Source organism: Cydia fagiglandana, chromosome 15, assembly GCF_963556715.1.
Source record: "Cydia fagiglandana chromosome 15, ilCydFagi1.1, whole genome shotgun sequence".
Lineage (NCBI taxonomy): Eukaryota > Metazoa > Arthropoda > Insecta > Lepidoptera > Tortricidae > Cydia > Cydia fagiglandana.
Genome location: NC_085946.1, coordinates 14483874 through 14511314, shown reverse-complemented (window position 1 = coordinate 14511314; position 27441 = coordinate 14483874). Strand labels below are relative to the sequence as shown.

The following is a 27441-nucleotide window of genomic DNA, read 5'->3' as shown; positions in this document are numbered from 1 at the left end:
TCGTGGTGCGCGCTTGGCCTTACTCTAAATTATTATAATACATCAAGCATTCGCGAGATGCTCGACATCGGTATTCAAATACAAAGCAATAGTACAAGAATCTAACTAAATGCAAAGGCCGAAGGAGCGATTCAAAAATCCGAAGCATCCGACAGACGCGCGCCTCCCGTAACGCCAAGCGCGCACCACGATTTTAATTTTTGCGACACGATTTTAGAATCGCGCTGTAATTTATCGCAGAAAATTCACTGCGCGCACTGCGATGAAAAGTCGACGATTTGTTCATTCTCGACATGGATTTCGTACCAGTCGCCTGTCGTGAAACAATATGCAATCGCTGTATGACTTTGAGTATTTATACCACAAAGGTGATCTCGTTCTATTTCTATAATTAAACGGTCAACATCTAGCGTTTCATCTTGTCATTGGAGAAGCAGGTTCCGATAAGTTGACGCTTGGAGAGCGGAATGCCGACTGAGGTCCGGGGTGCGATTTTATTATCGCAGTGCGCGCGGGGCCATACAATTCCGTATGCTGCAATTCACTTTGCGACAATCGCGTCGCGAGTAGTCGCGGAAAAATGTGACAAATCACAATTTTAAAATCGCTGCGATTTTTTTGTCGCATATGCGTGCGCGTGCGTGTTCCATATAAACACATACGTTACATTTCTGCGACTAAATTATCGCGCGACAAAAAGTCGTGGTGCGCGCTTGGCCTAACTTTTCCAAGTATTTTTATGTACAAGTGTCTAAGTCGCAAGATCCAAAGGCTGAAATCGCATTGGGCCGAAAGCCCGAAGCATCCAGGAGGTCAGTTCTAAACACAGGTAATTAATACAAGTCGACGCTTATCATGAATAGTGGCACAACTCAAAATGAAATGCCGTTCGATTTTAAATCTTACCAGTAAAAGATATTAAATGCAATAGCATTTCATTTTGAGTTGTGCCACTATTCATGATAAGCGTCGAAGTGTCTAAATGCGAAGGCCGGAGGCCGAGCTCAGCGTAGCGCCGAAGGCCCGAAGCCTGCAAGATGCCAGTGGTTAAACAAAGAACTGACAGCCTGGACGCTTCGGGCCTTCGGCCCTACGCGGAGCTCGGGCTTCGGCCTTCGCATTTAGATACTTATACTATTGTTCTGTGTTTAAGTACTAACATCCAGTGCCCCGTTTATCAAAAGCTTGTAACTTGTAATACAATCGGAAGTCCCTTTCTAACAAAAGTTGTCAAAAAGGGACTTCCACTTGTATTACAAGTTACAAGCTTTTGATAAACAGGGCACTGGACGCTTCGGGCCTTCGGCCCTACGCGGAGCTTGGCCTTCGGCTTTCGCATTTAGACACTTGTACTATTGCTCTGTGCTAAAGCGATGACATTTTGCTAAAGCTCGGCCTTCGGCCTTCGCACTTAGACACTTTGTACTATTGTTCTGTGTGTGTAGTTGAATACGGTATCCTAAAAACAGGCAAACAACATCTGTAAAATGTAACGATGCGAGCGGTACGGCTACCATCAGTTTGACATTGACATAAACGCTACCGTGGGCGTGAACGTAATTTACTTTCTATGCATCTCGCTCGTACTGACATATTAGTGCGAAAGAGAATACCTATAGGAAGTAAATTACGTTCACGATATCGTTTACGTCAATGCCAAACTGATGGTAGCCGTACGGAACACTAAATGCCTCGAGCTATCTCGGGCTTGGCCAAATTATTACTTTTAGTCCCAACCAGGCGCGAATCCAGGATTTCATACAGAGAAGGGATGGGACAGTTTTCTATCAGCCTAGCTTCGCATGGGGCTCGATATTTAAGGGTCTCAGCGAGGTTGTTTTCATATAGAAAAGATGCAAGAAAGCAGAGCTTGGAATTGACCAAGTGAATGTGAAGTGTGAGCAAGGCAGAAGACCCAGCTGCGAAAGAGGAAAGCTTGGATTTGGATCCACGCTCAAGTGTAATTAAGGCAGAACGTGTTGACATGTGTGTTTATTTTACCACTACGTAACTATGTAAACTCATTTTTAGTTTTCTTGATTACTTAATTTTTACTCAGTTCTCCAAAAGATGGCACTGTGCAATGAGGGGTAATTAATTCACTGTCGTTTAATTTTGTTGTATATTATTAAATCGACATAATTATTCAATTAAATTTGTTGATGTCCGTACCCCCTCATCTAAACTTAGAGTTAATTTGGCAAAAACCTTCCTCGGTGGCTATTCATGTCACTACGTATTAAATTCAGAGCCATCTGTTAGTTTACCAGGGTACTCAATAGTGGTAGCACATATTTGAAAAAAGTTTGCCCCTCCTTCCTATGTAGCTCCATAAGATTCAGGGGCAAACTTAAATCAAGCGAGTGCTGTGGCTACCCCCCCTTTTAAGGGTTGAATTTTTATAGCCTATAACCTGGCCGGAGATTTTCTCGACAGATTAGTAAAGTTTGCATCAAAATCCGTTCAGCCGTTTTCACGTGATGCGCGTTCAAATAAACAGACAAACAGATAAACAGACAAACAGATAAACAGACAAAAATTCTAAAAACTGTTGGAACGTGTTCTGTTATCGATTCTAAGTATCCCCCGCCAACTTTTTTTCAAATATCTTCCATGTACAGACTTTCGACCCTCTACAGCTTTATTATATGTATAGATTATTTTTATTTTATTAGCTTACATACACATTTTGCATAATTACAGGAAAAAAGCTCATCGAAAAAGCGTATGTTGTTCTATTTTTAATCTACTCTTTACAAAAGGAAATATGATAATCCATTTGAAAGGCTACACAACAGAATTTGGCTTTTATCTTTACCATATCGTAATAATTAAAGCAAAATCCGTGCTTCAAAGTAATTAGATCTTCAAATAACGTCACGCAACCTTTCAAAAGGGATTATGAGATTTACCGAAGGGTGAATTCTCAAAGCATACAAACGACAACAAGCTGTACAAGGCCAATTACTGCATTGCTAAATAATTTCTGTGAACTGGTGTGAAATTATTAGAAAAGTTTTCTTACACTGGCGTGGTCGGGACATAGCTATGGTGGCCGGAAGGCAGCGTGGGGGAGAGATAATTATTATTAGTTATCAGTGCAATTTTAAAGAAGGTGCATTCTATAAATTACTATTAATGAAAAACAAACCAAACTTGAAATTAGAATGAAAGGTGAACGGTCGTAAGAGATGTTCCAGGCAACTGGCACAACAAACGTAATTTCACGATTCAGACAAGAACATTTCCGAAGCTTTAATTAAGTTTCAAGTCTCGATATTGATCCTACATCTAAAACAAGACGTATTTACACAGATCTCTAATTACAGAACGTAATTAAATCAAGCAGAATTAATATGTACGCAATTTAAACTAAATCTAAATCCAGAGCTGTATTTACACGAGGCTTGGGCAAGCGCAACGCTTTGGTCAATATTTACAAAGGCCAAAGGCTAATAATAACTTAGTTATTAGCCGGTGGCAGCATCCGCACAAACAAAGCATGCAGACAAACTAAAGCCTTACGTCGGAGTCGGTACGAGCTTGACGGGCGGCGGCAAGGGCGCGGGGGACGGAGGCGCGCGCGGCTTCGTGCTGCAATAAGGGAGCGGGAAACGCCAACCGTACAGACTAGCGGGCAGAAACATCTCTCATCGACACTAACACTTAAGAAAGGAAACTAAAGGAATCACGTAAACACAAGGAAAGAAAATGATTGTTAAAATGTCGACGGACAGTGATGTCAATGAAATTTAATACTTATTAACGAAATAATAAAAACTGACAAGGGAAAAAAAATGATTCATTACCTCCCCAACTTGGCTTCGTCGTCTTTGTGCTTCTTGCCACGTTTGCCGCAGAGAGTGGCGATAACGCCCTGGCGCCTGAAGCAGAGGAGAAGGAGATCCACGATGAGGAGGCAGATGAAGACTCCGGCTAAAGCCAGCCCGATGATGGCGCCGCTTGATAACATTTGAGAAGATGCATATCCGGAGAAGGGTACACCTGCAAGATTACAATAGTTACAAAAAAACATAAGACACCAATATGATTTAGAAGGAACAGTAGACGCTAAAGTAAATAATAATATAAGTTTAACACACAATACGTATCAAGGTAAATCTAAAATCTTAAGAGTCTACTGCTCCTGTCACGGTTAGTTTGTGCATCACGTCGCAAAAGCTGTAATGTTAATGACATGAACGTGATTGTAATAAATGAAAACGGAGAATTAGTGCATAAAGATACCTACATAATAATTATTAGTTTGGTACAAATTTGTGGATATCTCGAAGCAAACATTCATTACAATCTCAATGGTGACAACAGAGGAGTGCTTTCTGTTGAGGAACACGTGCACCCAATCACCATAAGAAGAGAAACTTCAACAACATACATTTCAGATAGTTAAATAAGAAAGCTCTCCGCTAGAATGAAATGGGGTTTGAATGAATGAAAAATGATGATATTGAAAATGATAGACAATGATGCACAAATAAAAATACTTATACTTCATATAAAAATTAAAAAGAAAAGTTGTCAAGATGCAAACATTCCAATTAATGTCAATAAACGCAAAATAAATAATGTTCAAACCCCATCACAACTTTGAACTATTGAAGCGAATGTCGAAGTCTATCTAGATTGTAATCGTTAAGAAAGTCATGTATAAAAACAACATTGATGGGAATCTATAGCACCATCACCGTAATAACACCCTAAACATTTAAGTAATGGTCATTAGCCATTTGAATTTATCAATCTGTTTCATCTAGCTGCCGCTAAATTTGATAACTTCAAACAACAATGAACTACCGTCAACAAAAATTTCAAAAATGTATGGGTAATGAAACTGCCAGATTACGGGAGATGATGTAAATTTTGGATAGCGTAACTTGACCAAATTAAGTATAATATATAATTGGCAGTTTCAAGATCTGAGCTGAGCAATCCATGCGTGGATGTAAATAAAAAGGGAAACTACATGATAACCTACAGACCCAGTAATTTATTCAATGCTACATTGATATCCTCTAAAAGGTTTAATAAGAACAAACATCTTTATGAAATGGAAGTATGGTTGGCTATGTTATTTCTGTTGGATAATATTTGAATATAGAGGTAGGTAGTTACAATGACCATGCTAAGGGTATATTTGCTTGAAGGTGTACACAGCTAAGTGGATCATGCAGTATAGTAATTAGGTCATTCCAAGGGAAACTATACAGCAGAGTTGTTAACTATTAACTATTTATCAATACAAAGTATATTTACCCGGAGGCAGTCAGGGCGACACAAACACTGGTCGAGTGAACGACATTCAAAGGTTAATTATTTAATTTCTTGATAAGCATCTTGACAGCTTTCTTTGGGAGTTTTTCTAGGGGTAAGGGATCCTTCAAACTAACACAAGTCGATGGTGGAACTCAGGAATGAATTACGGTTGCATAACAGTACTTCATTCGTTTCATTAAACAAAAAATGAGAAGGTATTTTTGTTTTGGAAACATTTATTATTTTTGACATTGGTCGTTTTTTCTAACAGATCACATTCCAATCCTTCATTTTAAATATCTTTTGCCTAGCTGATATCTTATACTCTATTACTTTCAATAGATCATTTCTACCTAAATCTTTCTGCTGGACGACATCCTTCACAATATCACTACTAAATATAACTATCGATTTTCACAATATTCTAATAAAAGATAAAATAGTTATCAAAAACTCGTACACACATATCAGCAACTCACGAAGTTTCAAAACCTTAAGATTACGCATATTTATTAATGTACACTGACACGACATACGTTATATTTTGGCAGTGTTAATTTATTAGCAATTATTCTATCTAATTCAGTACTTAAACTTCTTTGACACATAATATTAACACTCAACGAAGGTCAAAAATCATTATTTTTTAGTTTTGATTTCGTTAATGATATTTTTACTTAGAGAACTTTATACCAAATCATTTGATGAGAATTATTTAACATAAATTATACATTTATTTACAAATCAACGTATTGCTTATCACAACGAGTCTTTTTCTAGTTATATAACAACAGTCGTCTTAATTTAATTTTAAGCTGATGATTGACTACATATATTAATGTTTTTATACTAAATACTTTGTTAGCAATATAGTGATCAGGATTTCCGTTTTAGTCCATCTGATTTTTGTTGGACTTCCATTTGGATTACCTAGAAAACATTTGTTATGATAATATTGCATATAATAGGTAAATATTATGTGACCAAAAAATAGTAATTGATAAAAATAAGAAAACATAACTCACCAGTCATAATAAATTAACACCAACATAATATAATGTCCTCAATTCTAAACAAAAGGAAAACGTTCTAAATACAAATCATAATAAATGTTCTAATTAACCAACTCAATCACTTATAAATGCAAAATCATTAACTCGCACTCACAAATAAACACATGCCAACTTAATCAATTTTAAAACAAATCACATACAAATCATGGTTATTATATATTTGTACCTTTAATGACTTATTATAATAGATATATGTTTGTATATGTATGATAAGGCAAGATATCAAAATGTCATAATAGCAGAATATATTGTTGAATACAAAAACTTATACAGAGCTTGTAAAAAATAAAAATAAAAACAAACATTGAAATGAAAATCACACTAATATCAAAATCAAAAGTTTTACAAAATGAGTACGAAAATGATTGTACTTACACAAATTAAAATCATTTGAAAATCTAATTTCAAACAATAAACAACTATGTTGCGGCGTCATAGTTTTCAAAAATTACGTGCACTGAATCAAAATATGAGTCACACATCACAAAAACAAAGACACTAAAGCAAAAGTGATCAGAAAAGAAGATGCAGCAGAGGATGCCGCAGATGGGTATAATGGGTTAGGAGCTGTATAGACGTCGTAAAAGCCAGCTCGGAGAGGCACTTCGTTAGTCTCTTGGTACTCACCGAGAGCGGTCTGGACATAGAGAGTCGAGGGCTTAGAGTAGCCCAAGATATTGTGGGCGCGAACACTCATGCGGTAGCGCGTGTCGGGTTGCAAACCGGTGACTTCATAATTAATAGCTTCATAGGACTTTAGTTCTTGAGTAACGCATAGAGATTCAGATGATTCTCGCCATTCACCGCTCACTTTCAGCACCTGGTAATTAAAATAACGGATTCACTTATGTTGTCAAATTACTGTTCGGCTGCTGTTCGGTTATTAAATTAAACTAATTAATTACACCATCCTCCTAGCTGAATACTTACTGGACAATAGCTGACTTCATACATATCAATTGGTTCTCCGTTATGAGCTGGAATCTTCCATTGTAGTTCATATCTGTCAGCATATTTTCCGTGCTGCAGCGATTCAGGACTGGGAGTGGGTGGTTGTCTCCATTTTGGTTGCTCTGGTGGCGACCTAAAATATAATTAAGTCAAGTTTAAAATTCGCAGCAGAAAAAATAGAAATGCAAAACAGACTAGCGAGAGGAATTAAAATGGAGGAGTTCCGCTGATCTAGAGCGAGGCGAAACATGTTGCTGAAAATAGGTAGGTTTGGCACGATTTTATGTAGAGGTTAGGAGACCTTAGGAAATTAACAACAAAAATTTAAAAGTCTAAAATTGGAGTGAAGATGAAAAGGAGAAAAAAGAAAGGAAAAAAGTAAACAAAAATAGAGCTTTGAGTTACCTCCTCGGCATGACGACAGTAATAGGTGCTCCCCAGCTACCGCCTCCAACTATATTTACTGCTGCGAATCTAAAATCGTATGAGAACATCGGTTTTAAATCCTCCACCACGTACGGCGAGCTCACAGACCAAGTTCGGTTCTTCGCAAAGTTCCAATCATAATTGCCGTTCTCTTTGTATTGAGCAGTAAAAGCCTGAATCGGTGGATTCATTTCTTCAGCAGGTCCCACGATATTGAATGTTACTGATGTAGCTGTTAGTATTTCTTGACGCACCTGCGGGCAAAAAGAAAAAAATATAAATTTAAGAAATAATCACCGTAATACATTTAATAAAAGAAATGCATACTTGAGTGACAGGTCCTGGCACAAAGGCTTCCCTGAGTTCTGTGGAATGAACGGCTTCGCCGTGTCTGTTGGTGGCGATGCATTTGTAATGTCCATACAAAGTTCGCGCAGTCGGAGTTACTCTTACGGTGCTGTAAGGCCCTGCTCCATAGATCCTCACATGGGGTGTTTCTACCAAGTCCAGTTCGTGGAATCTGATCAAGCAAAATAATACGCGTTTAGTTTTATTGTCTTATTCAATTACAGAAACGAATCTTTTGAATATTATCAAAATCATACTATGAAGTATTTGAACAAATTAAATTATTTTCAGAAAATATTTTAATTTGTTTTTATCAAGTAGAAACACTACTATATAAAACTAAGTATATGACATTTATTTCAGTTTATTATCAAAATCATACCTCCATTTAATAGTTGCGTTGGGGATACTCTCCGCTATGCAACTGATATTACGTGGTTGGGAATTCCAACTCCAAACCAATGGTATATTTTGATTAGGGTTAAATACAGGCTTGAATTCTACCATCAGATGTCCATTCTTCCTTGCCTCGCCACCTTAGAATATTTTTGAATTAGAATCCGTTAGGTATAATCTTTTGCTATAAGATTTTGCATTGTTTATCTCTTAAATATGAGAGAAACCAATTTTCTGCTAAGTACTTACCGTCATTGTTTGCTATACATTCGTATAAACCATCATCTGTTCTATTTACGTTTGAAATAGTAATGACTGCACTAGTTTGCATTTGATCACCGGTTTGATGAGAGGTGGTTTCAATGTTTATTCTGAAACAATACAATGCTAATTCAATATTGTCAACATTATGAAGTATGAACTAAAACTGATGTCAGACAAATAAAATAATAGAAACTGAATTGTTGTCTTAGAATTGACCGTGAAAGCTTATTCCAAAGAAACTGGAAAATAACCAGATAGATAATATGTTTTATGCGACACCTTCTGTGCTTTGTTCGTAACCGAGAACAAATACTGTCGACGTAATTTGTCTTATTTAATTGGGGACTTAAAGCTATTTATTTGATTTTTATAAAGAGTGGATTTTACTATTGGCTTTGCCTTTTCCGACAAAATATGATCTAGGTAGATTTAAATTTCATTTAACATAAAAGTCTGGTGTTAATCGCTGGTAATAAAACTTTTTTTAGGTCGAAAAAAAGTTTTATTACCAGCTTCAGCCCGTCAGACTTACACTTACCTTCCATCATCGTTAGGCCCATTTACAAAAGGTTCTGTCTTAGAATGTTTACGGAACCTAATCCTAGGTGCAGGTCGCCCTGTAGCTTTGCATTCCAACCGCCCTTCGGCCTTTTCAGCGACAGTCATGTTTTGCAACTCGAATATCTTCGGCGGAACAAGCACTTCTACTTCGATTTCAGTTTCGTTTTGACCAGCCTGGTTGACCGCGCTGCATATGTATTTACCGTAATCTCCCGCTTCGACTCTATCGAACGTTAGAAGTCCAGTGATTTCGTTTACACTAAATCGAGATGTACTGGCCAAGTTCTGTAAAAATACACAAAGATGCCAGTTAAAAAGAATTGTAATGCCTGTCCTGCTTCGCGAGCAATGGCATCAGCAGTACCATCAGCAGAGAAGATTTTCTAGCAGCTTTTCGTTTAACCGGATCGTTGTTATACTTATTTGTTTACCTTTTTTTTTTGCTATTATTAACTAACCAGTTTTTAATTTAAATATGTGCAAGTCACAAGTCACCATTAGCAAACTTACCTCTCGTGTCGATGCTTTAATCCAGGAGTATTTCGGCGGGGGTTTGCCTCTAGCTTTGCATGTGATGGCAGCTGATCCTCCTTCTTTAATTTCCACTCTTGGCTCACGCTCTTCCATCTCTGGTGCAGTGTAAACCTAGAATCAATTGATTCAATAAACACTTGTCACTATTGCTATGCTAATTAAATTACTTTTTAACTTTTTTGCTACTTACCTCAAGTTTTATATTCCTTTCTGCGAGTTCACCAGTTTGGATGACAACAGCTCGGCAAGTGTATGTTCCGTCGTCGCTTTCTTCGATGTTTTTGATCATTAGACCATTGGCATGAATAACATATCTGTCCCCAGTCGAGATCTAGAAAAAAATATTCAGTAAGTAGCAAGTAGTCTAAGCTAGCTGTGCCTTTGAGATCATGTATTATGGCCACTTTCTTTGCATGCGAAGGTATTTATTACATATTTGAATTTATTCTGAGTAATCTTACCGGAGTTCCTTCTTTGAACCAATCAACGGACGGCGCAGGCTCAGCAGCTACCTCACACATCACTTTGAAGTCTTTGCCTTTAGTTGCGAATTGATTCTCATTAGCGTTGATCCATGTAATGGCAACTGAAATAAGAATAAATATAAAAATAATATATCTGTGATATGTATTGTAAATACATTTATCCATGATATCGATGGCGACATATCTAATGTTATGAAACTTTTATTTTTAGTTTTTGTTTCTTCTGTGAGTTTCTTTTGTCTTATATCTCTTCTTAAACGGTCACGTCGGATTTTGATTATTGGATTCATAGCTGTGATCGAAGCTCTCTCCATGTTTCTACACATATCCTTGTTCACGATGTACGAGAGAATTCGGTGATGGAGCAATATCTTCTCTACATATGAGTTAATTATTAAAATAAAAACGTACCAAAAGTGTCCAAGACGACGCTAGCGCTCAAAGGCTCGTTGGTGTAGGCGGACACGCAGGTGTATTTGCCAGCCATGGCGGGCGTGATCGAGGATATGTACAGCGTTTGCAACTGCTTTGTGGGGCTCGACTCCGTGTAGATCTCTGGTCGAGTGCTCGGACTGTTGAAAAGGTACAAATATGTGACGGTTTGTCGGATATCCATAAGGTTGATTTCAAATTAAAGCTATATGGCAATAGTGCTTAATTGACAACCGACAATAAGTACCCTTTTGGTTGAGAATGACACATATTATGAAAAGTTGACGGTCGTAAAATACCGCAACGATTGGCATGTATTAAGAGGTAACCTATGTCCTTCAGTTAACGAGATATGCTTGTAAAAAGGAATAGTTTAGTAAATTCCTTTCAGAAGAAGTTTCATGACCGTTCAGGTCATGACTCTTCTTATTACAAAAGATTTTCCATTGAAGACATTGAAGTATTGTATTTATAAAAGAGATTCCATTTTTGATCGCACTGCACTGCGCAGAAGTGTATTAAATATCTTCTTCAAATCTTACGACCCTCTTCATAGACTTCAATAACTTAGGTCTTTCCACCGCGACTGCCAGTCAGTCGAGAGTGGAATTGGATGTCTTGACATGGCACTTGAACTATACTAGCATATGGGTGTTTAGATAATCTACTTTTTGGTCCTTTTCAGATCTAAACCACAAGAAGTTTGCAGGCGGCTGGATCTATAGGGCATGCGGCTTAAAGATAATCTAAATACTAAAAATACTTACGAAGCTGCATTGATGACCTGACCCTTCGGGTCCTTCCACTGGGGTTGCGTGACGAGCGCGGGGTCCGGCGCGTTGGCCTGGCAGGTGAGCACTACCGACTTGCCCACCGCCACCGTTTGCTGCTCCTGTCTCGGGAAGATCTGCAGGCTCTGCGCTGAACATCCTGGGGACAAAAAGAATATCGTTAATTTAGATGTATTTTTATCCGAAAAAGTGAAAGTAGTGGAGACGTTAATCTCGAAGGACTGATAGGCTTTGTAGAAGGTGAGGTGGTTATATTAGTCTTTCCCTTTTCACGCAAAATAAACATATTGGATGTCGACTTTCAGAAAATTTTCAGGCAAAATAAATAACCAACTAGCTGTGGAAGGATGTGTTGTTTTTTTTTTTCAAGTGAAAACTTCTTTAGCGGCGCTGTGCACTTTTTGTGATGGGGAAAAAATGTTTAACTCGCAACAGGTAAGATTCGTAAGTCGTGACGTCACGTGTGACGGACACGTGACGAACGTTACGTGATTTAAATGCCATCTAGTGAGTTTACGTCTAATTGGTACTAATATAACTCTAATACTAACAGTGATGTGCTTATTAGGGGTTTCAAGTAATGCGACGAAATAACGCTAGATAGCGTTAACCTCAATTATACATAGTGCTGCAGATATTTTGCACTAGATGGCGCTGTTAATAATATCTTGACACTTCGGACACGTGACCTGATCGAAAAACTGTTACAATGTCATTAAGTTTTTACTTCTGCCGGCACTCCCGGAGTTGCAACCTGTTGTTTTTTTGTTCGAACTTGTTATTGTGTTAGTCTGCGTATTTATACAAGAGTTTTTATTTAAGTTTAAACCGCAGGTATCCTGCATTAAAATAAAGAGTTATAATTATTTCGACGGTATATTTTTACAAAAATTTCGCCATATCAAAAAGAAAGCAGGAAAGTCTGTTGCCTGCAGCGGAGCAATGTTTAATTAACTTTACTGCTATTTATTTCGAGGCACGTGACGCTGTAACTCTTAGTTAGTTAGCCCTCTGTCGCAGTACACAGATTACTGACAGCGATGTAACTATATACAAAAACCTTTAAAACTAATTTTAGACATCCAATTCCGAACTCGACTGGCCGTTGCGGTGAGAAGACCTAAGTTATTATATTATTCAAGTCTTTGAAGTGGGCTGTAAGATTTTAATAATACAAGTATTTAGGCTAACAGGCGAATTCGAGTTTTAGTTATAGGATCTTATTCCGATATGAGACTAATCTGTCTGTGTCAAAAGTGACGTTTTTGTTTGAAGAAATACTGTCACTGACAGATCATATCGAAATGAGATTTAATAACTAAAACTCGAATTGGCCCGTAAGTCCTTTTGAGGCATAAAAAGTACCTACTTACCTACCTACTGGTTAAAGTGACTTAAGATTGGCTTTATAACTGTATAATAAACTCAAAAAATGCATTTATAGTGCCAATAGCACTGGCTATTGGCAGTATAAATGCATTTTTTGAGACTTAGGTTGGTAGTCTAGGAATGAAAATGAGCTGTTTAGAAATAACCATTCAATGAGTCTTAGAATTTGCGAAGTATGAAAGTCGCTTGTACCTTCTAAGTCTAACCCTAATCTTTATAGTCGAGAATAATTTTTTTTTAATCGATGGGGGACATGTTACGTTGCTTTCGGAATTTTCACTCCTGTTCAAAATACGATGAGGGCACAAGATAATTTCACAACTAAAATCAGAGTTCTGTGCCGCCCTGAAAGTTATGTCTAGCCGAGAATAGCTGGCGGTTTCAGCTGCCTGAAAAGTTTGTTAATAACAGAGGTTAACTAACATACACCTAAAGTTACATAAAATAAGTTCATTACCTACTAAATCTTACATTTTCAAATTTCCCAAAAAAAAAAATTCAAATTTTTTTAATAATGTAGGACTGAAGACCGTTGAATTACTCGACCCGTACAGTGTCACAAAAAAATAATATCAATCAATGTGTTATTGCACATGCACTTTATCATTGTTGTGTGGTGTCTATCAAATAAACTTTTCTCACAATAATATGTCAACAGAGAGCGCATCTGCCTTCTCTGCAAAGCGAAGTTTATACAAGTATTTTCAATATAAAGTTGAAATGAAATGGAAAAACTCATCATATTTATTCAAAATAGCAATTGTTGAGATAAAACCTTATCCTTAAAATAAAGGGTTGATTTCCCCCTCTTTTGAGATATCGTGTAATTAGTGTCAACTTTCCACGGACGAACATCGTTCATTGGCAGTTATACTTTATCAAACCGGCTATCAAAATGACAATTGTTTCTTCAAATAAGTAAATATTCAGTAAATATTCTTTTCACCACACCAGCTCGGAAAGGCTTACTTTGCAATTCAAAAACTGCTAGCAAAGTTGCATTTTATTCACATGTGAGGCAAAGTATTCAAATGCAATTTTTGAGTTGTTTTCTTATGTTTGCTGGTAGAATTGACTTTTAAATGATGATTTTGGATGATAAATATTTAATAACATTAATTTGATATTGATTTGGCTTGATTTTGTTTGATATTTTACATTTAATAGTTGCTTCGGGTTGGTGTGGTGAAAAATTTCGTGTTTCACTCGGGGGCTAATGTTGTTTAACCCTCGTGCTTTGAAACCCTCGCAACGCTCAAGATTCCATCTTTCGAACCACTCGCTACGCTCGTGGTTAAATTTTGGAATCTTTCGCTTGCTCGGGTATCAATATTAGCACGAGTGGTTAAACAACAACTTTGCCCCCTTGTAAAACAAATAACTATTATTGCACCACAAAGAATACAAAAACAGATTTACAATTAAGATTAGTTTCTAGTTAAATTTTATTTAATAGTACATTTTGCTAATATTCTTTTCATAAATCTAATAATGATCTTGCCCTTACACAAAATTAAAAAAAAGTAAAATGTCAGTAATTTTTATAGAAAATAATACGCCTCTCCATCATGAATAAATGCAGGGAAATTTGCAGACAAAATTGTAATATACTTTTAGTTAATATTTACGTAGAGAATAAGCTTTTAGATATTAAATATTTTCCCTTATAAGTTCCCGAGTAATCTAAAAATATGGATTTCTCTAATGCAGTGGTTCTTAACCTTTTCAGTCCGGTCACCCCTATGACTAACTAGGGAACCTGATTTTACCCCTCCTTCCAATGGTAATAAAAAATAAAACGTGTACGTTTGTTGTATTATTATATTAGGTTAGTTTATTACCCCCGTAAAATACCAGTTTTACCCCCACGGGGGTAATTACCCCCAGGTTAAGAACCACTGCTCTAATGGCTACATTGGCTACTAGTCGTATACATTAAATAAGTTTGCATCGTTCGCTAGCTATCTGTATCTAAATCTCGCACTGCAGTCTACCTATTCGCAAAATATGTTGTTACTGTACTGTTTTATCCCTAGTATAATTTGAACCATACGGTCGTAATAACCGACCTAATAGGGAGTCTAAGTAACACTGGTATACGTACCACTAGCGATGTGAGTATTACACAAAGATGTTATCTGAGAACTCGAGGGTGTCTGCTTCATTCACTACAGTGAATACGTACATATACACCGTGTTTTTATTGAATTCTGTTAACTTCGGGGTATGGTCAAGTACGTTTAAGAGAACTAAATGCCATAGTTAATTTAAAAAAAAAAAATTTTTTCCTTTTTTTTTTACAAAAAAAAGGTACCTATAAAAAGTAATTAAATGTAGCATATAGCGTTGTTGTAACACGGACAATACATTTAACTCAACCAAACAATTAAAATCTCTGACATATCAATGTCATTACGAACATCGATCGACCGAGATTGTACTTAAGTTTAGTAGCAAATGTATGAACTCATTCTAAACACTATTCAATATGTACACCGGGCCTAAGGCAAGTGTACACGCTTGTAGAGGCCTTATAAGAAAAACATTAATTATTGATTATCTCCGAAATGGAGTTAATTAGAATATCGGTGTCTTTGAGAAAGTTGCTTGATTTAAGCTCAGGAACGCACCCTTGCAATTAACGGAAATCAAAAAAAAACACGGTGTATATGCTTACATACGTATGCTTGTGTATTACAGGTGGATTAAGAAAGCCTTGTTAACGTTAAGAAGAGAATAATAGATACTCGTATATGGCTTAGCGACATTCATCAAGTTTGTAGTGTTCGGTCACATAAATACTTATCGCATTCACTGTCAGCGCCAGAGCGGCTACCGCGAAAACCGAAATTCGCTAATTGCGGGGATCTTTCTCTTTTACTCCAACGTAGGCGTAATTAAAGTGACAGAGAAAAATCCCCGCAATTTGCGAATTTCGATTTTTGCGGTTATAGCTCAGCTACGCGCTACGAACGTAGCCGATAACACGGGAAAACCGTATGTAGCGAAAAGCGCCTACGAATAGAGAACCCGCCTAGCAGGTCGGTGGCAGTGAATATGGTTTGTGCACCTAAAGAAAAATGTTTAGTTAATGAAAATAAAAGGCATTCTAATTCAGGTGTGATTGATTTTAACCTGAAGCGAATCACGCATGGCTTTGACTGCACTTTTATTTAGTGTTAATTAGGGTTCCGTACCCAAAGGGTAAAACGGGACCCTATTACTAAGACTTCGCTGTCCGTCCGTCCGTCCGTCCGTCTGTCACCAGGCTGTATCTCACGAACCGTAATAGGTAGACAGTTGAAATTTTCACAGATGACGTATTTCTGTTGCCGCTATAACAACAAATACTAAAAACAGAATAAAATAAAGATTTGAATGGGGCTCCCATACAACAAACGTGATTTTTGACCAAAGTTAAGCAACGTCGGGAGTGGTCAGTACTTGGATGGGTGACCGTTTTTTTTGTTTTTTTTTTGCATTATGGCACGGAACCCTTCGTGCGCGAGTCCGACTCGCACTTGCCCGGTTTTTATTTTGCAATCGTGAAACCATGTTATAACTTCTTTGAAAAGGAGATTATGTAGTTGATGCAGTCGTAAAAAGATATTAAATGCATAATTAAAGTAAAAAGAAACCAATTCCTACAAGAATATAATCAGGAAAGTTTAAATAAACTATGTTTATGTCATGATACTAAGGCAAATCTAAAGCTTTTCTCTGTTTACGAGGGTTTACTCCGGTGTAGGTACCTACGTTTTTATGATGAAATATATACACATTTTAAATTCAAACGAAACGAGCGTTAATAAAATTTCCATACGGCTTACGAACCCTAATATCTATGTCATAATCATATTCTCCGTGCGTAGGTCGTCACATCTTCAGCTGTTGACAAGTATCGCTGTATCCGCCGGGAGGCTGAGGAGACTCCCAAACTTATTACGACGCCATTTGTTCAGAATCACAAATATATTTTCCTGGCTTCATTGTACTTACCGATTACACGCCGCAAAAGAGTATTCGCCTCAGGACAACCCTAGTAAGCTTGCTCTCTGGTTACAACACTGTCAGGAATCTCAATGTTAAAGTTTTCCTGCTTTGTTTAAGTGGAAAGCTTGTCTATGTTCGTAAAGCAACAGGAATAGCGCTTGCAGCGGAGACGCATGGAGTTTTTTTACAATGTTTTAAGTATGCAGACCGCGTGCCATAGACCCTTCCCTCCCTCTTCCAACGAGCAGCATTTTATACGACACTACCAAAATTACGTCTACGACAAAACAACAAAATTATACGAAATCGGAAAAGTCATTTCAGCAATAAATTCTCTAGATAATTTCTTAAATAAGAGCTTGTCAGTGTAGATGAAAATAAACGAGACAGATAACTAGATTTATGTTGATTTAGCAATGATGAAAACCGACGGACGAGGGAGATGAACTTTTATTATATAAAAAATAACTTGAGGAAAACCTCTGGCACACAGGCATGCAAATTGGCTGGGGGAATTTGTATTGAATTCCCATATGAAAGAGCCATCCCGCCGGCTTTATAACCGTACGAAGTGAATTTTCAAAAGATGGACTCTGTCAAGAGAATATCATTGCGATTTTATTTTTGAGTAAAAAGTTTTAAGGATAAAACAAGTGTTAATCTCCATGAATTTACAATTGTGTTTAGTGCTCCCCAGAGCAGTATACAAGAAAAGTTTCGCAGTACGGAAAGACGTTATATGCAAGATCGGCGCATCAAAGCCTTCTATGAATTTTGCAGACATTTATATCTCGGAGGCATAAGAGAATTGAACTGCTTGTGTACGCTCTCATCCTCTCATCTCTATCTCACTTTTCATCAAACTATAATCTTTACTGTTTGTGCAACAAGGTTGCTTTTCTAGTTGCATAAATGCATAAGATACGCGCTTTGCGAAGTAGGCGGTCATGAAATTACACCAACGGGCATCGGGGAGAGAGGGGAAGGACAAATTCGCCAACGAGGGGACAAGTGAAATAAGCGAGCGGCGGATTAAAGGGTTTGCGGAAAATTTGTATGCTTCATAACGGCTCCCCACTCGGTTTTGTATTACCAATTATGTTCATTTAATTCCTAACAAGCTCTTCGGTCGGATTTGCGGATGCGTGACGGAAAATTCATTAACGAACCTCTGTTGTTCTGCTGAAATGACTGTCGAGATGTGTACAGATGTAGAATTCAATTTGCTAAAACCCTGGCACTGAGGAGCCACAACAGTCCAACAATAAAGAAGAGAAAATTGTGGGCGCCACTGGCTATAAGCACGCAACATTATGTATCACGGTGCATTTACATTACGGTTACAGATAGGATATAGCCTATCTACATAATATGTATATGTTACATGAGTCCTGTACGTTAGTTGTTTGCCACCAAGTTTTTTTGACAGATATTTGACAAGAACTTTGGTGTCGCGTTAGGCACTGGTCCCACCGCGAGCTAGTAAGCTATGAGCTATCGGCTATAAACACGAAAAGATAAGCACTCCCGTGTAAATAAAAGAGACACGGCGATATTTATAGCTCACCGCTGGGCGAGTAACTATAAATATCGCCGTGTCTCTTTTATTTACACGGGAGTGCTTATCTTTTGTTCGTGTTTATAGCCGATAGCTCATAACTTACTAGCTCGCGGTGGGACCAGTGCCTTAGGTAGGTAAAAACTGTTTTAGTTCTTCTTTATTTAATTTCTACAACTGTTTATTGTTTACATACTTATGAAAACTTTTATCTTACCTACATTAAAAGATTACATTTCCAATTAAAACCATAGAAATTTAAAATAAATCCAAAATAAAAAGGAATTCCAAATAAACATCTATTTACTTCTATATGTGAGCCAAACCTTTTACGAGACAGAAAACGGACTGACGTAAAAAACGACCCTTTCCCCTAAACACCTTTTAACATCACCTTTGACTCGTACAATAGGCAAATCGTAATACGGCGGTGCAACGAACCGAGGCAGTTTCAGGTCTACCGGCCCCGGTCTTTCGGCGTCCCTTGGCCCCATTGGAAATCAGTCTCAAGACCGCACGGCGATCCACCCTGTATAGATACAATAGATACATACAGTGTATATCCGGATAACTCAAGCACGACAACTAACATTGTTTCAATATTGCAATGTTTATTCTTCGGGAACAATAATTTAAATTTGTTTAGAAGCTTTTTTGTCGGAGTCGGACTCGCGCACGAAGGGTTCCGTACCCTAATGCAAAAAAAGGCAAAAAAAAAACGGTCACCCATCCAAGTACTGACCCCGCCCGACGTTACTTAACTTCAGTCAAAAATCACGTTTGTTCTATGGGAGCCCCACTTAAATCTTTATTTTATTCTGTTTTTAGTATTTGTTGTTATAGCGGCAACAGAAATACATCATCTGTGAAAATTTCAACTGGCTAGCTATCACGGTTCGTGAGATACAGCCTGGTGACAGACGGACGGACAGCGGAGTCTTAGTAATAGGGTCCCGTTTTACCCTTTGGGTACGGAACGGAACCCTAAAAACGATTTTTAGCTCGCTATGGTATTAAAATCGAACACGCCAATCGAAACATAATTAAAACAACTCTTCATCGCATCTCTAATCCCGATACATTTTCACTTTCGATTGGCATTTCGATAAATGCGCGTCATTTTGGATACGGCCTCTGTTATACTCGTACTTAGGGTTTGCACGACGGATCCGAAATGTATGGGAAGATCCGCGGATCCGGATCCAGATCCGGATAATTTCATATATTTTGGATCCGGATTGCAAACCCTACTCGTACTAAAATCCCTAAATAATATTTGAATTTTTTTTTGATGTGTTAAAGAAACTACAAAGCGTTTTTTGCATCTTTACTCCAATTAACACACCGAAATCTTTGGCTAAACTTGGATGAGTTTTAGGGCCCTCCCTATATTCTTCTTCTGTAGAGAATTTGAGAATAAAACATTGCAAATACGAACAGGGTATAGTGATTAATCGCGTGGGCATTATTTCCCAATTAAGCCCACCTTCCCCATTGCCGGGGGAGCGCCGGCGAAGTTGGAACAAACAGGATTGTGCTCCGTCTGTTGCCGAAAACCCCGAAATCTGTTGACGATAGAAAAGCCGAAAATTAACGCTGCGCGCATAATTGAGGAACTCGGCATGTTAGTTGGTTCTAAGCACATAAGTTGTTGCCTAAGTCTGTGTTTGTTTTAGTCGGAGGATTCCCGATATCTTCTAAATTTAGAACAATAACAACCGCGTTGTTAGACATGTTCATAATATAGTTAAAGATCCAAGACAATAGACGATAAATAATGTTGACTTTTATTTCCTTGTGTAAGCTTTCAGATCCCTTAAAATATTATTAAAGAATCTTCTAGGTAGCAAGCCCAAAAATCAGTAGTACCTACGCGTCATTCACGGAAACGAAGAGAGATTGCAAAATAGACTACAATAATGTAGTGTACAATGTGTACAATGCCCAGTAGTGTACAATGCGCGCAGCGACATAGACGCATGTGTAATTAAATTATAATTTAATTGCGAAATTAGCGCGGCTCGGCCGCCGCTGGTAGATCGCGCGATGAGTGACTCCGAACAGAATCAACCCATCGTGAATGAGTTCCTCGCCTTTCTGCAGCTAAAAAATAAGCTGGTGCAGGAAGGAGCGATGGATGTGGTGACTGCTGTCCAGATGAATTCGCATGCGTCGAGTTTCACCGTGGAAGACATCTGTGCAGCGAAACAAGTGCTGTGCCAGTCCCTTGGGATCGTCGGCACCTATGTACCTCACCGTAGAGGGGATGAAGCCGGGAAGAAGTCCCTTGAGGATATAATGAAAATCCTAAGGGAAAACAAGGATCGGATTCCGGAGTTTGTGGCGACGGGTGCCCCAATCCTGCCGTCGTGTGCCCCGGACAATGTCGACGTCCGCTTCTTGTTTAAGGAAATCGTGGCCCTTAATACAAGATTAGCCGAAGTTATTATGAAGTTTGAAGCTAGCCCAGTTACTATCGCCGAGTTACGCGACGAAATCACATGTTTGCGGAATGCTCCAACTCGGTCGGCGGTTTCAAATTTCAAGAGCGATTATCGACCTGACACTGGAGTCGAGTCGGTTAGTTTACGTGTTGCTGACACTGTAAAATGTGCCGCACGCGCCGCTGCACCGCCCGCGCACCCCCCGCGCGCGCGACCGCCTCCTGTCCCTTCGAAGTCACGTCAGCGTGCATATGCTGACGTCGCCGGTCAGCCCGTCGCAGCTAACCGGGTCAATCCGCCTTCAGGCGTGTGAATCACGGGCTCCCCTTTTGGAGAAGTCCTCCCGCACCAATGTGGATAAGGAGGGATTCACACTGGTGGAAAGGAAGAGCAAGGCGCGCAGGGCGCCCCGTAAGACTCTGTGTGGCACTGCGGAACCGGTTAATTCTGGTCTACGAATTGCGACACCGAGTAAGGCGCTCTACGTGTCTCGCCTGCATTACTCCGCCGGGGCCGACGAGGTGGTGGAGTACGTCCGCCGGAAGACTGGCTACACGCTGAGGGTGCACCAGCTACAGTCGCGTCACTATGTGCACTTCAGTTCATTTGTGGTGCGCGTGCCGCGGCCGCTGCAGGACACCATCGCAAGCGCAGACTTCTGGCCGAAGGGTGTGGTGTTTCGGCGGTACCGGGGCAACCTGCCGAATCCTACACCAAGTCAGACGACGCAACGGAGCCACGCTGTTACGTCGTCCCCCAAATCTAATGTTTAATTTGTCTTTGGTTTTTATTTGTAGTTTATTTGTATTGTATCTTTTTTTTTTTGTAGTTTCACAGTGCCTTGGTTTTACTGTAATGCTGTGTTACTTATTTGACTAATAAATAAAATAAATAAATAATCATTGTCAGGTCAATCAAATAGAAAATTACACAAATTATTATTTATACAAATACGAATGGCTCGTTTAAGTTATTCCCTATAGTTATTTAAGTTATAAAGTATAAGAGGCATCATTATTTTTCGGTAGGTAGGTACTTACGCTTGCCAAATCCATCCCTCAATCCGGCTAACAATATGATGCGTCTGTTTTCCTGTGTTGTAAACAGAAGACAATAGAATCTGACAAGCCAGTTCACCCCATTTGACATGTGACTCCTCAGGCTCCGAAAAGGCCGTCTGAGGGAAATGAGATAAATTACCGTGGTTTGTTTGTTCAACGAAAGGGGCCAAACCACCTGCGGCGGAGCGTTACTCATCTCAAAGCTCTTGTAATCGAAGAAAAGCGTAATGATTCCGCACAAAAGCGTCGTATACTTATACAACCTAACTCGAACCAGGTGCTCGAGTTCCTGGGATTACCATTAACGTGCCTATTTAGAGTAAACGAACATCCGTAACAATAAATTTCGAAGGTAATGCCGCTAAACTTGGCTAGGGGCGTCGTCATTATCAGTTTAGCGGGAGGGTCTGAAAAATATAAAAAGGCCGATCTCCGAAAGCCGTTGAGTGCGAGGGCGTAACGAAGTGTGGCCCACTTAAAACAATAGCTAAATACGAGGGTAGATCCGAGCCCATTGTACTCAAAACCGGAGACCACTCAATATGTGCTGAATTCGTGGAATTTTTATGGGGAGCGTTTGGAGTCCGTTATTGCTTTGGATATTTACGGCGTCCCGCGGGTCATATAAATTTGAGCCGTTTTTGGAAACCGCTCAGCCTGTTGCGTAAACCGTAAGCGTAGGTATAAAGTTTATATTGTATGAGTTATTGTTAAAGTTTACTAATATGTGCAAATATTTACAAGTTATATTAAATTTGTATTCGGTAGGATAAAACTACCTGCAAATACATGTAATTCTATTTTCTATTCTTAATGCATAAAGGAAGGGCCTGTTTTTTTTTTGAGGTAAATATCGATCTGGGTAATAACTTTGGCAGTTCTTAGTAGCAATTATATCGATAACACAAAGGTATTTTTTGCAAAGACATAAGTTAGGTATCGCAAATTGATCCAATTTCACCCCTGTCTTTGTCAGACCATTAATTACTACTTGATGCTTTACCCCCGCACCCCTTGCACCCCGCAACCCCGGTGCAACCCCGGTTTATTGGCCGCAAACAAACCGAACCTTCACCCCGCATTTGTTTATTACCTTTGCGAACTTCAACTGTAATTGACTTTTACGAAGATATTTCGGTTTGTTTTAACGGAGAATGTAATGGAAACGAAACTTGAAGATCTTTACTGGCAAAGCTAGCTGTTTTGTATGTATTTTGTGTTTGGGTAAAAATACCTATGTGGTCCAGTTGTTTTTATGAAATTTAGCTACCGCGGTATCGAAGATCGAAATTTCTTAGGACTACAGTGTGATATAACTAAGGCAACTAAGGCAATTTGTTTAGATTGCTGTAAGATAATTATTTTCCATAATAGGACAACCAAGGTCAAATACAATAATTATATAGGTATCATTTTAAAACTCTCTAAAAGTCTCTACTTAAATTAACTTTTAACTCAAAAATCCGTGACGCAGACCGAAGAATAAATGAAACTTGTAAAGACTGCGGTTTGCCTGCTATCTGAAGAATGTGATGACGTCACGATCCGGTGGGGTCAAAATTAATCTTTGATTATTAAAAGGATGTAAGTGCATATTATTTACTTGGCGTTTATAACACTCTCTTTACGAAGTCCTCGGACCACCTACGCGTCGATTACAGTCAATTCTCAACCGAGGCTAATCACACTTTAGTCGTGAAACTTATTCATGTACCGATGTACAAGTGTTACTTTAATCTGTACACTATTAACATATGCACTGACAAACTGCCGTATTCGAACTTCAAGATATTCACAAGAGACGACACTTTCTAGATCCATTCTAGATACGTTATAAGTAGTTTAGATATCAACTAGTTCTCTTTTGCAGCGCAATTCGGGCAACTAATGTCACTTTTACGTTAGATAGAGTAAGATATATTAGATGTGAATTAGATCTCTAAGTCATATCCTATGGAAATCGTTCAAGAGTATCTCCAGAATCGCGCAAATGTCAAATTTGACAGGTTAGATCTTAAACATATCGTTATCGTATCTTGGTGATGTCTAATAGATGTCTATTTCATAATCCGAATCGGGCGCAAAAACACATATGAGCTGTTTCCCGCTGACCAGTTCAGTCCAGTTGTTCGCGGGTACGGTTTTTTGCAGGATCCAGTTTTCTGTAGTATGCATGCAAACAGAATCCTCGTGTGAAAGTTACTGTATTAGCACCTATACTACTAAAACGGGATCCTGCAAAAAACCGTACCCGTAAAAAACTGGACCTCAGTGGGAAAAAGCTGTATGTGTGTTAATTTTGTAGGTACTGGAAACGTGGCGCGCGGCATTGAAAGTGTGAAAGTTATAATGAGAAGTATTCGTGGCAACGTATCTGATTAATTACACACTACAAAGTGTTTTTATAGTACCTATTTATAATGAAATGAAATAATTTAGATGGCCACCCTTATCATCGCAATAAAACTTGTGTAACTTCAAAGGGAAATGCCGACCCGGGAGGAATGCCAATTTGTTTTGGCAAGATAAACGCCCCGATTTCTAAGACGCGTAATTAAAATTATTCGGTGAAATATTGATCAGAAACAGCTTTGTAAGATGCATGCTGAATTAGATAATAGGCGAATTATTGATATTTTGTTGCAGAGTTGGTTTTTTCGGTCAGTGGTTAATCAGATTCTCAAGACAAAACATTATTATCTGTTAGATTTTTTATTATTGGAAGACTTTTGACACAAGAAAAGGAAAGTAAGACAGCTACCACATAGCAGCTTATTAAAAAAATTACGATTTAACGCATGGCCAAGTTGTAAAATTTTACAATTTGAAATATTCCTCATTCGCGACTTTGCCACTTATCAAAAACTTTGCGATAAGTGAGCTCTTTCCATCGCATTGGGATTGTTAATTTTTATGGAGACATTATCTACATAACGCTAATGGCACAGACTGCAGTCTGACAGCATCAGCATAATATAACATATTATTTGCCTATATGTAGAATGATATACATAAATAGTAGCCAGGTACTCTATAAAACTAGGCTCTAGCGTTCATGACGCAGTATGATATCGTGATATTCGTGATGCATTATTTACGTCACATATTAGAATAGCAATATCATTACCATGGCAATAACGCGCTACCCTAGAACAGTAGCGCCTTTTTAAAATTATCGTTTATCACAATCTTAGCGATATACCTAGTAGCCCTTTCAGTCACTTAACTTCCAAAAGAATTGCTCTTTTGAGGACAGGTTTATCTGCATAACATTAACTGCATAGACTGCACGCGTCTGACAGCATCAAGTGCATTATTTACGTCACATATTAAATTACTAGGCGTTCTGCAATTTCATTTTGGCTCCTCTACAGGATGGCCCAGCGTCGGCCACTCCAAGGGACGCATTCATGCGTTAGAGGGAGCAAGTGATATTGCGATCTCATTCTACCGCATGGCTGCGTCCCTTGGAGTGGCCGGCGCTGGGCCATCGTGTAGAGGAAGCTCGTATAAAACCCGTGAGCAGCAGTCAGGCAGGAGCACGCGCGGGGGAAGTCTGCTTTTGGTCCCGCCCCATACTACCGCTAAAGCCAGGAAATCCGTCGGTGTGTTAGGACTTAGGAGTCAAATTATTCAACGCGTTACCTGCCGACATTAGAGATGCCCCTAGTGACGTCACATTTGCTAATAAAATCAAAAAAATATTATTAGAAATGGCCTGTTACACCATCGACGAATTTTTCGATAAAGTGTCATCGATCCACGCACAAAATGTAAATATGTAAATTGTAAAGTCCATGTTTGCACTTGCAGTAGGTATTTTAGTGAGAAATTTAATTTTGGCTTTTTTTGTCGCGATGAAATATTGTTAATATTAAACTATTAACTAGTTATTGCATTTTTCTGATGTCTACATTGTATGTACTTTGATTTTTAATTTATAATTAATGAATTATGATTGACATTTGTATTCTTGACGTGTAATGAATTATCTTTATCAATAAATATATGAATATGAATAATATGAATAGGAGCCCTTACAATGGCCATAACACGCGACCCTTGAAAAGTAGCGATGTCGGACCAAGCTGTCAAATTTCGCCATTTGAGTAACCTTTTCAGAATTATCGTCTACCACTTATCACAATCTTAGCGATATGGTAGCTCTTTTGGGGCCCCTAAATTCATAAATAATTGCTATTATGAGGACAGGTTTATCTGCATAATATGAACTGCATAGACTGCAGTCTGACTATCAAGTGCATTATTTACGTCACATATTAAATTAGCAGGCTTTGCAATTTCATTACCATGCCAATAACGCGCGTCCCTACGCGCCCGTGATTTGTATTCCGTACCTCGCCGCGTCTGACCAGATTAATTACCAGCCCTATGTTTGCCAATAAGCCTGACTTTCTAATCTTGGATGAAATACAGATTTACGTGCTACCTGATAAGGTGGAAATTCGAGCTGGCAGCAAACAATTTGCCTAATTTAAGTTACGTAAGTGTTAAGAACGAAAGATTTTACAATGAAAATATCATCTGATCGTATCTAGACATGAAGGAACTAACGTAAAAAAGGATCAGAGACAATTTTACCGACATATGTTAGGTAATGTTTCAAATTAAAAAGACTTACTTAATGTAATAATCATAATCAATATAACAATATGCGCAAGTAAAACACAAAAGTAAGCCTACTTAATAACTAGAGAATCTATGCTTTTTTTACAATTATTCAAAAATCATATCCGCCATGCGTCTTTTCAGAAACGATTACTAAGTGTTTTGATTTATTGTTGTGTTTACAAATTTCCTTAATAAACTACGGAGTGTGAGCCAGGAGCCATTAATTTGTCGAGATATTTACATAAACCAACTGAGCTATTTATCTTATTTACTAAAATTGCGTTATTTTGCTTCACACTTCAACGGAGTTTCAAACAAACCTACAGTAAAAATAAAAACCTTGATATTTCTCTTTAAGGAAACATAATTGTTGGAAGTGTAACACTGGCCAGCTTTAGAATTTAGTTTGAATTTGAAGATGTCAAGGCCTGTGTTCGTTTTGATTATCACTCGACAATAATTTTCCATGTTAATTATATCATATGTAATTTTATAATAATAAATGTAGTATATTAAAAATTTCACTTCTTTCCGACTGTGTTATCACTCTGACTCCGCATAAAAAGAAAAAAATAATACATATTCCACAATAAAAAAATTCTAACACAAACCAAAAACACGGAGAAGTTACACAAACTCGCTACAAATCACTATCGTATTTACCTAAAGCTTACCGATATTTTTTCGCATCCATAATCCAAAGACAAACAGGTAATCGTGAGCAAACGCATGTAACACAGAGTTTCAGAAAGCTGATCCCTCGTCCTCTGATCACGTGCTGTTTACTGATCATTCACTACACGTATAACAACCGTAAGAGTAATTGGAA

At 38.3% G+C, this 27441-nt stretch overlaps 1 protein-coding gene across 4 annotated transcripts in view; it reads right to left on the bottom strand.

Annotated features, from left to right (window-relative positions):
• Nucleotides 1–27441, bottom strand: part of LOC134671402 (fasciclin-2) — a 209697-nt gene that overhangs the window by 7314 nt on the left and 174942 nt on the right. The window contains exons 2-15 of one of the 4 annotated variants that reach the window (XM_063529251.1): nucleotides 11512–11674; nucleotides 10724–10884; nucleotides 10289–10413; nucleotides 10018–10158; nucleotides 9804–9938; nucleotides 9271–9578; nucleotides 8718–8839; nucleotides 8455–8608; nucleotides 8052–8244; nucleotides 7704–7978; nucleotides 7278–7431; nucleotides 6975–7167; nucleotides 3810–4005; nucleotides 3526–3630 (exon numbers count right to left, since the gene is read on the bottom strand). In XM_063529251.1, coding sequence (XP_063385321.1) covers nucleotides 3526–3630; nucleotides 3810–4005; nucleotides 6975–7167; nucleotides 7278–7431; nucleotides 7704–7978; nucleotides 8052–8244; nucleotides 8455–8608; nucleotides 8718–8839; nucleotides 9271–9578; nucleotides 9804–9938; nucleotides 10018–10158; nucleotides 10289–10413; nucleotides 10724–10884; nucleotides 11512–11674 — 2425 coding nt within the window. Of the gene's footprint in view, nucleotides 1–3006; nucleotides 3047–3525; nucleotides 3631–3809; nucleotides 4006–5492; nucleotides 6205–6974; nucleotides 7168–7277; nucleotides 7432–7703; nucleotides 7979–8051; nucleotides 8245–8454; nucleotides 8609–8717; nucleotides 8840–9270; nucleotides 9579–9803; nucleotides 9939–10017; nucleotides 10159–10288; nucleotides 10414–10723; nucleotides 10885–11511; nucleotides 11675–27441 lie in introns of those variants that run through there. The other 3 variants (XM_063529253.1, XM_063529252.1, XM_063529254.1) reach the window with 3 other exon arrangements.